Genomic DNA, 11,569 nt, shown 5'->3' with positions numbered 1-11,569 from the left:
GCACCATTTAAGGACAGGGTGTTTATATGAGATTATTTTCTTGAAAAAAAAAAGAATTTTTAAAAAATGTATTTGTTCGGACACTGCTGGAACGTTCAATGTAGCTCAATAAGATATTTTAGTAGCAAAAAGTTCTAAAAGAAACACTTTAAGAGTCTGTTAATTATTAAAATGGATATTTTTAGCCTTCCCTAGCTCCACCTCTGTAATTAACTTCTCATCGTGTGCTTTATCGGGTGTTCGCTGTATCCATGCAAAACAATAAACACTCGTAACCCGGTCTGAAAAAGAAAACTGGTGTTTGCCATCGTTTAGGAGAAACTCTGTGACCCAGTTGTCTAGTCTAATTTCTATGGTCGATTTACAATATTAAAACCATTCAAAGGTTGCACTCCCACATGAGCCTCCTGAAGATCGAATAATGTCCTTCCTGATCTGTACTGCAAGAGGCCATATTGGATCCAGATTTCACTAGTTCAAAAGTCATTTCATCCCCCCCCCTTCCCTCTCTCCCTGCTTTATTCCTCTGTCTCTCTCAAGCCTTCCCATTGCCTGCTTTATTTATTGCGGGTCCAGTGGTGTGGTACAAAGCCATTACCCGCGCATATGTACCTTTTTGAATAATCAATAAATAATTATTTTATTATTTAATAGGATCGTATGGGAAAAGGAAATGGGTTTTATTACATAAATCCATCATGCGAGATGAATGGTTGCACTTGTAAAGTTGGACGGGGGGAAGGAAAAGTGGTCGGACAGGCCTTCGCCTGTGCTCGACAACTGTGCATTGCTGAGTGCTTTTCTCCATGCCAGGTTGTAAATATGACATTTTTGTCTCTGTGGGACTGTCGATTGGAGTGCGCGGGGAATGGGATTGTAAATTCAGGGAGATTAATTAACCTTTTACATTTGCGATTCAGCCCTGCATCTTTTTCTGTATATTGTGACCCCTGTGAGCAGAGAGGTGAGAGACCTGGCCGCAGACAGCCCAGGGAGTGTCGACGGCTCATTCCAAATGAGTTATTAACAGAATTTTTTGAAAAGATGGAAAAATTGTAGCCCGGCCATTTAGTGTCATAAAGGCTGGGTTGGCGAGGCGGCAGGGGCCTCCCAGGGACAGGAGGCAATACCATTACAATCAAATCTGAGATGGAAGAGGGATTGAGCTGTCCATTCTGAATTTTTATATTGTCGGAGGGCTGGGGAGGAAATAATGCCATCCTGGAGTGTATTAACCTCTGGCTGGGGAAGGAGGACAGGGGGAGCGAGAGAGAGGGAGAGACAGAGAGAAAGGCAGAGGGAAGGATTTGAGATTGGACAGCAGGGAGAAAGGAAGGCTAGATGAGGGAGGAGGGAAATGAAGGGGCAAAAAAAAGAGCTTCATGCCTTATGCTGGGGAAACCAAAGAGGGAGAGGCAGGGATATGAGATGGCCAAGAGACAGAGCCAGAACAGAGGAGGTTGAGGAGGGAATAATGCAATAAGGGAAGGGAAGAGCAAAAGAACTGTGACGCAGAGCAAAGCTTATATGAACATGAAAGCACGGTGAAGTGAGAGAAGAGCTGATGGGAAAATATACTAGGATAAAGGTGGAAGACTGTTGGAATGGAGGAAAGAGGAAATGTAGAAAGTCAGGGAAAAAAAGTTGTTGAGGACAATAGAGAATGATTTGACTTGTGAAGCTATCCTGCACGGTAACAATACTCATATGACACCTAAACATCAGAATGATTACTGCTACAGCTTCAGTATCTCCACCCTTGATACTTAAACTCCATCAAAAATTAACTTAATTCGTCCAGAATGATAGCAGAAAAATGTTTCTACAGTTAAATATCAAGTAAAGTATCAATGGCAAAAGTGTTGATGGTGGATGACATGCAATCTAAAAGTCCTGTGAGTGTTCTTATAAAAAGCATGAACGTGTAAACTTAATGATGATCAGAGATCAAAATGAGGATGTAGGGTTGCCAGGTGTTGAGGGACAATTACGTCGGGTTGGGGAAAACCACTATGCTCTTTTTTAATGCTTTTTTTCAGTGGGTACAGTATGGAAAAGGGCAAACACCACGGTTCAAGTCACTTCTACTAAACGTTTTCCTTCTGACAGCTCAAGACATTATGAAAGAGCTCCGCCTCCACAGCCTGACCCCTGGGGACAAATGCTGAACATGTTTCCTGATCTGACGCACCTTTAATGCCTTAACTGGAGACCAAATTCCCCCCACCAGTGATGCTCCACTACATGCACTTTGGATCTGATTGATACCTTACCACAGAAGCTGATGTTTGCTCTCGCGAGCTTGCACAGCTGCGTGAAGCTGTCCGAACTAAACCTCCAGGGAGCAACGCAGGTGCAGGAACGCTGGAAGAAATGCACAAGGAGATGACCTTGAAGGTGATAGCGGACAAAATTAAATTATACTTAAAAAAATTAAAATAAAATATAAACCTAGAAATTCTGCCATCTAACTGCAGTATTGGATGTAAAAAAAAAAAAAAAAAAAAAAAGTTTAAAAAAATTTTAAAGTAAAAAAAAAGTAAAAGCAAGCAAAGTTAGGGGTGCAGCATAGCATGACATCAAAATAATAAAACACCTCTAAAATATATTTGACTATCCTTTATCCTGGTTGACTTCAACTTTATATCGGTGCATGAATTGGCCCCTTTCAAAATAATAGTTTTATCATAAAAATAAATTCTTAAAATTGAAAGTAAAATGAAAACTGACACCTCACACCGTCACTCGGCAGGATTAACCAGAAGAGCTTGTGTGTACCTGATGATGTGGACAGCGACAGGAACAGTACCCTACCTACTCATGATGGACTCCTCTACCCAGGTAAGCTAGCGTATTGCAGCCCGTCAGGTTTTTCTCGAAATAAATGCAGCTAATAATTCACTTCTGTTGTTTGTGCCGAATCGACACTACGGCACCGACCGATACATTTTTTGGTATTTTTACGGGGGCTAAAAACGTGAAACAAGCCACCTGCAGAAGCAGTGCCTGTCTCCGCTGACCAATAGCGGCGCAGTTCAGAGTTCGGAGCCGAGCGGAAGTTGTTGGCTGCTTGTAGCGTGCCATCCCTGCAAGTGCATGTAGCCTTTAGCAGGCTAGCACGCTTCTAAGCGCCTTTTTGGCCTTTTTGTCTCTGAGGACCAAAAACGTGAAAATGTTCAGAGTGTGCGAAAGATGAAGCCGAGCGAGTCGAGGGGAATGATTTTCACCGGTGTGGCCTCTGAAACTGGGGATAAGAGCACGTAAAGACACCCGGAAGTGTTGTTGAAGGTAACGAGCTTGCTATTGTAGCTTACTCTGGGTGAATGATAAAGCTATGTCAGGTGCGAAATGTTTTGCTAACAGCAAACGTGTGGTAAGATGACGTTAATAGCTGTGTCTTTAGATGGTTAATCGTTGCTCTCTGATCAAATGACAGCCTCCATTCAGTATTCAGGGCGTTAGAAACGGGTTGCTTCGTAGCCTAGCTACCGTTACCGGCTATTTAAACAGGGGTAAGAAAAGTCCCTTTTTATAATGTTTTTTAATTTAGCACAGCTTTAATGTGGTGGATGCTTTAGTGAATGCTATTCAGTGGTTTTGCTCATGGCAGAATATCACTGACCACGACGTATACTGAGTGAATTTGAGTCAGAGTAGTGATCACTAGCAGTACTCACAGTTTAGAATGAAAAAATGAAAAGAAATCCTTAAAAGCATATGGGGAATCAGTGACATTAATCTGTGCATGCTCAATAACGACTGCGCCTCCAGTATCAAAAATACTGCATCACTAAAACCTCACCTGGTATTTTCGCTTAAGTGTTTACTCAAAGATCTCTTGTTTGCTTTGCACTGCCTGCAAGGACAGTTTGCATACTCAAATAATAGAGAATATGGCTTCATTTAGTCGCCTCATTTCAGCGCAGTTCCCTTGGTTTAACGTGTTCAACAGGTCTTTCTCTTGATGGCACTGCCACTCTGGTTATTTTTTTTACTGTCATCATAAAAATGACCCAGTGAATGGTCACCATCTCTTACATGAGGTGATGAAAACTCAGCTCCAGGCTTAGTTTATCCGCCCCATCCTTCATTTTCTACTTTGCAATATTAGGTTAGCCTGCCTAATGCTAGTTTCTCAACTGCATGCAGTTTGAAGGGTGTATCAATCTGCATTTCGTATACACAGTAATGATGAAATGCCTCTCTGAGCTCTTTCCCTATCTTCTTATCAAAGCTGCAGTCTGTGCTTTATGCCGAAGCATCATAAAGGAGGAGCATCAAATCTTTCTTTATGTCCCCGCAGCTTCCAGCAGCCGCCGACACAATGAGTGCCAAATATGGCCTGGTGGGCTACAACAGTTCACGGAAGCACATTTCAATCTCCATCCCCTCGTCTACAGAGGTGATGTCACCTCATATAAAGTCTGTGGAGGAGCTGAGGGTTCTGGGGATCAACCTGAGCAGCTTAAGTGCACCCACACAGTTCTTTATTTGTGTGGCTGGAGTCTTCCTCTTTTACCTCGTGTATGGATACTTACAGGTAACGGGGATTACGATCCTTACTGTACACACACATGTATAGTAATACACTAAAAACGCTGTAATTACATATGTTATTCAAAATGATAACATGTGAATATATTGATTGAATAAAACTGAGACAAGGCTCTTAAGGGTGTTTTGTTGTGTCTTTGTGTTTGTCCCTCAATATAGGAGTTAATATTTTCTGTGGAAGGATTCAAGCCCTTTGGTTGGTACCTCACTCTGGTCCAGTTTGGCTTCTACTCCATGTTTGGATTAGTAGAGCTTCAGCTCACACAGGATAAACGCAGAAGGTATGATAACAGATGCTGCTTTGCCACCAGAAGACAGCCTTTACTGTAAAACAGATTTTATGTCTGACTTTTTCTTCCTTGTTTTTTTTTTTTTTTATATTTCACCTCCTCCAGGATACCAGGGAAGACCTATATGATTATAGCATTTTTAACGGTGGGCACTATGGGCCTGTCAAATACCTCTTTGGGCTACCTGAACTACCCTACACAGGTCATCTTCAAGTGCTGTAAACTCATCCCAGTCATGATTGGAGGAGTGTTTATACAAGGTCAGCTTCCTATGTTGATACATATTTACAGTGTGCGCATTGTGTGTATTTTGGTTGCTGCTCTGCAAACTCTTCATCCTTGCTACTGGATGATCCACAGGCATCAGTATTGCAGCACTCTGTAGACTAATCCTTTGCCTTTCTCATTGTAAAATAATTTGAGGGGATTTCCTGTGTTATGTAAACCGCTCAACAAATTAAAGGAACTATTTTTTGCATTTGGCCAGAGTCAGTATCACTACTGATGACATGAGATGATACCTTGACCCTAAAGAGGTTGTACAGTTAGTATAACTCCTCCAGGATGACACATTAATACATTTGATTGCCATAAGGTTTGCTATGCTTCCCAGCGCAGTCTTAAAAGCATGGATGAGACAGTTACTTTAGGAGAGCTGAACATGACCGTAGAATATGATAACCCGTCAGCTGAACTGGTGTCTGCTCCTTTGTGCTGGATGTGCAGAGCTACAAAAGGTGACCTCCAGAAGGCCACTGGTGTGACCAAATAATCCGAAACAAATTTCATGAGATTGGCATGAGGGCCTGACAACCTCTAGACACCTAGCTCTCTAGATGGGAGCAGAGAGCATATACTTCGAGTACATGTGACAGACGTGAAAGGGCCTCGATTAGCTGTGGAGAACGTTATGGTGCCTGTTACATCGTGCAGGATGACTGGTTGGGTGGTGGGTCAGTGATGGTCTGGGGAGGCAAATCCATGGAGGGACACACAGACATCTACAGGCTAGTGAGCAGCACCCTGGCTGCCATTAGGTATCAGGATAAAATCCTTGGACTATTATTAGATTCTGTGTTGGTACAATGGGTGTTTTGGTCCTCTTGGTGCACAACAATCCCCGGCCTCATGCAGTGAGAATTTATAGGCAGGTCCTGGAGGAGTAAGTAAGTGATAACACTGACGAATCTCACCTGACCTAAATCCAAGAGAACACCTCTGGGACATTATGTTTCTGTCCATCTTATGCCGCCAAGTTGCACCTGAGATTGTCCAGGAGTTCAGTGATGCAATGGTTCACATCTGGGAGGGGATCCCCCCCAGGACACCATCCTTCATCTCCATTAGCAGCATTCCCGATATTGTCAGGGATGCATACAAGCACATGGGGGCTCCTTTTATTCCTAACACATTATCCAGTCCTATCAGTATTATTTTTTCCCCACTGGGATTTGGTTTGTTTTCAAAGTGTTCCTTTAACCTTTTTTGAGTCTGTATTTATTCAGTGTGGTATTTGGTTTTTGGGTTGGCATATAAAAGCTTAATTGGTCTAGTTCAAATGTAAATCAACAGTTAGGGTCAGCTTAAAGGTTACTGCTTTCAGGAGTTCCCCTCAGAGCATGCATCTCTTACTGTAATCTCTGAAGTTTTCATCATTTTAACAAAACTGTAATCGTACATGTAGCTCAAATCTGTTGGCACATGAGGTAACAGTCTTTTCAAAATAACTGAAAATGAAGATTTTTTTTTATTATTCAGAATATAATAAAAGTGAATGTTACATCATCATTTACAGGGGGGAAAAAGTAGATTCATTTTTTTCACCTCATTTCATTCATCACATGTTTCCTTTGAAGCAGTGACCACCTTTCAACTTTCAGTGCATCCTTTTCATCCGCGTCTGTTGTTTTCTGTCGTGAGGGCCCGATCGGCAGTACGTGCAGTTTCTTCCCCGCTCTTACTTCTGTCTGTCCTTTCATCCTCACACTGGCCTTCACAAGGTTCAACGTCCTGAATGTGAGAAGGGTTTTGTGCATGTTTTTTATTTCTTTATTTTTTTCACCCTTCTCCTTGCGTCTCTCTCTGGATGAACAGATGTGAGGACCACGGTCCCTCAAGGGGGTCGAGTGGAAAACAGAATTTGTTCACTCCAAATGCAAAGAGGAAAGAAAGTGGGAGAGAGGGATGGATGAACGGATGGATGGATGGATGGAGGGAGGGAGGGGTGTGGGGGTGCATCTGATGTGAGGCCCTTCAAAGACGAGTCAGGGAATCAAAGCCGACCACAACCTGATGCCACGTCCCCCTGTCAACCTCAAGGCATCCATCCGTCAGCCTGTTTTTGAAAGACTCCTTCATCCTGTTGTTTTATTTCCCCCCTCGTTTTTTTCATTTTCACAGTTTTTTTCCTTCTTCATTGTTGCATGCACAGCCCAAGAAACTTTGAGTTGTGAACAATATCCGTTGCAAAAACTTTCTTTAGTGATGTTTCTTTACTTCAGTCCAATGTCAACTTCTGTTTATTAAAGGTGGGTCGTCATCTTTCAAAGATTTCTTTGTAAGCTGTGCTTGAGGGGAAACTCTCTCAGTTTGGTTTATTGTGCCTGGGATGTTTTAGAGTGTTACACATATCATACATTAAAGTGTAGATTTCATGCTGGTGTAGTTTTAAAAACTTTGCCTGATTTTTGTAGGTGACAAGTAAAAGAAATGGTTTTAGATTTAAAGCTTGAAAAATAAAAATATAAGATATTTTAATTAACGTTTTCCTCCATCTTTATGTCCCAGGTAAACGCTATAATGTGGCTGATGTGTCTGCTGCTCTCTGCATGAGTCTGGGACTCATCTGGTTTACCCTAGCAGACAGCACAGTGGCCCCCAACTTCAATGTCACAGGTATTTCCTTTGAGATCCACCTGCAAACTCAGATGGGTTTCGAACAGAGGCTCCTATACAAATGCAGAGATGTTGGATGAGTACATTAAAGACACTGTATATATGACTGCACATCTTCATAATGTAGCTGCTGACGTCTGTCACAGGTTCTTTCCCTTTTACTCTTTGATCGGTGAATTGTGGCTGGAAACTTTGATTTTAGTGCATAAACTGTCTACTTGTGCTCCATGAACTTCTAGAATAATATTATAATATATTTAGTTAAAGCACCTTGAGGCAACTGTTTGAAACTGAGTAGTTTGCTAATGTTTCCCCTTCTTCGCCCTGAATGGTTACATGTGCGTGTTTCTGTGCACACAGGTGTCCTTCTCATCTCCCTGGCACTGTGTGCAGATGCTGCCATTGGAAACGTGCAAGAGAAAGCCATGAAACTCCATAACGGCTCCAACTCTGAAATGGTACACTAGTAAAATAATATAAATCCAAAGGCATTTTGATAGGATCACACATTGTTGGAGAAAAATCCAGAGTGCTTTGGTAGACGGTGTGATTGAAGGCACTTCTGTTCTATGTTGTGGTAATGCTGCATTTTGTCGCTCACAGGTGCTGTACTCATACTCCATTGGTTTTGTCTACATACTGGTGGGCCTGCTGTGTGTTGGTGGGCTGGGCCCGGCCGTAGCATTCTGCTCAGAGGTGAATATACCTGAAGATGATGTGATTACACATTCCTGGCTTTTAGTGAGGTTGTTTGCTTTATGTTTTCAACTGTTAGCATTGAAAGGAATGTGAAATCAGATCCTTTTAGGACTAATGTGTGAGGATGCTGTTTTTTATATTTCAGCTTTAACCTTGTAGATTGAAGATGTTTTCCAGTAGCACAGGGTTGCAGTTTTTAGTGTTTTTTCATCTGGACTCTGTTCGTTTATCTGTTCTCCACTCTTTCCTTCTCAGCATCCTGTGAAGACATACGGTTACGCGTTCTTCTTCTCTCTTACGGGTTATTTTGGGATCTCCTTTGTGCTGGCCTTAATCAAGCTCTTTGGGGCTTTGGTTGCTGTAACAGGTCAGAGTCTCAGTTTATAAAGTTTTCCTCAGAATTGTTTTACCTCGTGTGAAAACAGCATTGTTGGCATAAATGGCAAATAGTCATATTTCAGTCAGCCACACAATTATATAGATAAAAAAATTACCACTATCTTAACCCAGGATGTTTGTCTTTTCTTAGTCATATTTTAAAAGTAATTAAGTAAAGAAATGTAACGAGTGTCACTGATGGTAACTCATCTGTGTGGGTTTCTGTGCAGTGACCACTGGGAGGAAGGCCATGACTATCGTACTTTCCTTCATGTTCTTTGCAAAACCCTTCACTTTCCAGTAAGTACCACCACCTTTTGACTTAAAACACTTTGCTCCTAGTTTAAAGTACGTCTACAGTGTGACCGCTGACCCCCTCTTTTGACTAATAAAAAACTTGATCTGGCTTCTCTGCCCCTGGTTTTTATGTCCTCAGTCCATTTGCAGACCTCGAGCTTTCCTCCGCTCCTTCAGTTTGTCCTTCCCTCTTTTGTTCACCCTCTCACTCGCCCTCTGCGCTGTCAGAGAGTGAATCCGCTGCTCTGTTGTTCAGTGACTCCTGAAAACTGTGTGTGTGTGTATCACGAAACAGAAAAACTTTTGTGTGTCATCGCAGCCAAATTTATTCTCCCTCCAGCTGGTGTGTGCCCTCACCCTTAACTGGACTCAGTCCCTCTTTATGGCAACAGCTAACACTTTTTAAAACCAAAAGACTGCAGTACTACTGTGTGTTATCAGTAAATGCAGATTTAACCAAATTTATAAATACTAATTGCATCAATTACTGAAGAGTTATATGATATACAGCACCTGTATTACACCTGGTTTGCATGTGTTTGATAGGGCAGCAGCTTTGGTCCACCGTGTCAGCAAAACTCAACTTCACTCAAACTGTCCGAAAAAAAAAAAAGTTATGTTTTATTATTTTAACAATGCCCTGTGGATTTTTGTGCACGCAAACCTTCGTCCAGTGTTGCTCATTAGGACACACTATGTCCTCGCATTTCTGTGGAAAGCAGATATTTATCCATTTATTAACCTTTTACATCATTCAGCTGAAGCCACAAACTTCTCGGGGCATCTCAAGTCTTCCCACATTAGTTGTATAAAACATCTAACCTCTCCGTCTTTGCCCTCATCAGGTACATCTGGGGCGGCCTTCTGGTGCTTTTTGGAATTTTTTTGAATGTTTACAGTAAAAACAAGGACAAAATGAAGCTTCCCTCCATCAAGGACCTCAGGAGCTGGCTGCTGGCGGGAAAGAAAGTCCGATTTCTTTCACAAAACGTGTAGGAGACACTCAGAGGTTCGGTGGAAGTCCTGTGCCGACAGACCGCTTCTCTCTGCTACTTCCGGGATGAAATACCCACAGGATGTGCTGAAGCATATGCCGGGCCTCATCACCACTAATGTTGAGCCAAAGATGGGCACACAGGGTTCGACCTCCAATCAGCCTTACAGACAGCTGATAATAATCAAACTATGGGAGAGGGAGTCGCTCTATTCCATCTGCGTACCAGGACACGGCTGGTTAACCGAAGTGGCACTGTCTGCAGGAAAATGAAGAAACTGCGTTTTAAAAGGGGATCAATGCCTAGTGGGATCTTGTGAAGCAATGCTTCAAAACCCCACTGAAACTTTTTTTCCATTGTGTTGTACAACACTGAGGACATGCAGTATGAGACTTTCTAAAGGGAAGCCAGCTCGTTAGCTCACCAAATTGCACAGTTTTGCACTGGAATTGAGTGAAACACTTAAACCCTCGAGTGGTTGGAGCAAAAATTACAAAATGTTTGAAAGAACGAGTACAGAGATACGTGGCAATCTGTATCATGTGTGAAATTACTGTCACCCATCTTAAAATGATGCATATTGATTTTTTAAAAAGTATATTTGCCCCTGCATGTGCCAGAAAGATGGAAGAAAATTGTTTTACAGGACTTTTGTCTTTATAAAAGTGGCTTTCATAAGTTTATTTGGTTGGTTTTGGGGGTTTTGGGGGTAATCCATATGTCACTCGAACCTTAATTCATAATGTGTGTTATGTGCGATGGTCACATTTTTGGGAATACAGAGTCAGTCGCTCCTGGACATCAACAGCTGCCATAATTTGCTAACCATACGTTTGGGTCAAAGGTTACAGCTCTTTTTACAATAAAATATGTATTTAGTAATTACAGTGGTGGTGTTTTCTTTTTCTTTTCTTTTTTTGTCAGCCAGCCCTTATTCTCTCCTTTTGCACCGCTTGAGAGAAGAGTTGAAATGTTGCCAAAATGTGTGTGTGTTTATCCATCCAGTGGCCTTGGGCGTGTTTGATTAGGAGTCCCGAAAAAAGATAGCACTGCTAGACGGAAAATAAACAGCAGTCTTCACAGCGCTGAGGCCGTCCTATTCATTTGGATCCGTCCTGTGTGTGTGTGTCACATAAATACCAATTCAGTTTGTCTAAATGATGGCATGATAAAGCTCACACCTGGTTCTTCCCCAGGCAAACCGCTGCTTCCCCTGCAGGGCTATTAAAGCATTTTTGGTTTGGATTTATAACCGGCTTTATTTTTTCCTCTTGTGGTTAAAAAGATTACTTGACTGACATTAGTGCGACTGCCAGTACATTCAGGACAGTGGTGTACTGCTGTTTTTCACACATTCATACAAACACACACCCGTCTCTCTGAATCTCTGGTTTTAGCTTCATATCTGTGCATCTGGTTTTAATCCAGATTCAGTATCCAGTCATCACCCCGGAGATCTGT

The 11,569-nt window shown here is 42.1% G+C and overlaps 1 protein-coding gene across 2 annotated transcripts; it reads left to right on the top strand.

Annotated features, from left to right (window-relative positions):
* The first annotated feature begins 2,302 nt into the window (after window positions 1-2,302).
* Window positions 2,303-11,210, top strand: slc35b3 (solute carrier family 35 member B3). 2 transcript variants are annotated; one of them, XM_039617727.1, is made up of 11 exons: window positions 2,303-2,397; window positions 2,753-2,841; window positions 4,304-4,540; window positions 4,714-4,835; window positions 4,950-5,104; window positions 7,632-7,739; window positions 8,100-8,197; window positions 8,343-8,435; window positions 8,694-8,805; window positions 9,047-9,116; window positions 9,959-11,210. In XM_039617727.1, exons 2-11 carry the CDS (start codon window positions 2,782-2,784, stop codon window positions 10,107-10,109), a joined length of 1,206 nt encoding a protein of 401 aa, XP_039473661.1. In that variant the 5' UTR covers window positions 2,303-2,397; window positions 2,753-2,781; the 3' UTR covers window positions 10,110-11,210. The 2 variants fall into 2 exon arrangements, with proteins under 2 accessions (XP_039473661.1, XP_031611403.1); XM_031755543.2 differs by lacking the exons at window positions 2,303-2,397; window positions 2,753-2,841 and adding an exon at window positions 3,054-3,288 and having other exon boundaries at window positions 9,959-11,209.
* Window positions 11,211-11,569: the final 359 nt, after the last annotated feature.

This window comes from Oreochromis aureus, linkage group 9 (genome assembly GCF_013358895.1).
Source record: "Oreochromis aureus strain Israel breed Guangdong linkage group 9, ZZ_aureus, whole genome shotgun sequence".
Taxonomy (NCBI): Eukaryota; Metazoa; Chordata; class Actinopteri; order Cichliformes; family Cichlidae; genus Oreochromis; species Oreochromis aureus.
Note: the sequence above shows the minus strand (reverse complement) of the source record. Positions and strands in the feature narration are given on the sequence as shown.

Coding starts and splice junctions, on each gene's coding strand:
- slc35b3 (XM_039617727.1), top strand. CDS start 2,782: ATGATGTGGACAGCGACAGGAACAGTACCCTACCTACTCATGATGGAC. Junction 4,836..4,949: donor ACACAGGATAAACGCAGAAG/GTATGATAACAG, acceptor CACCTCCTCCAG/GATACCAGGGAAGACCTATA. Junction 7,740..8,099: donor CCCCAACTTCAATGTCACAG/GTATTTCCTTTG, acceptor CTGTGCACACAG/GTGTCCTTCTCATCTCCCTG.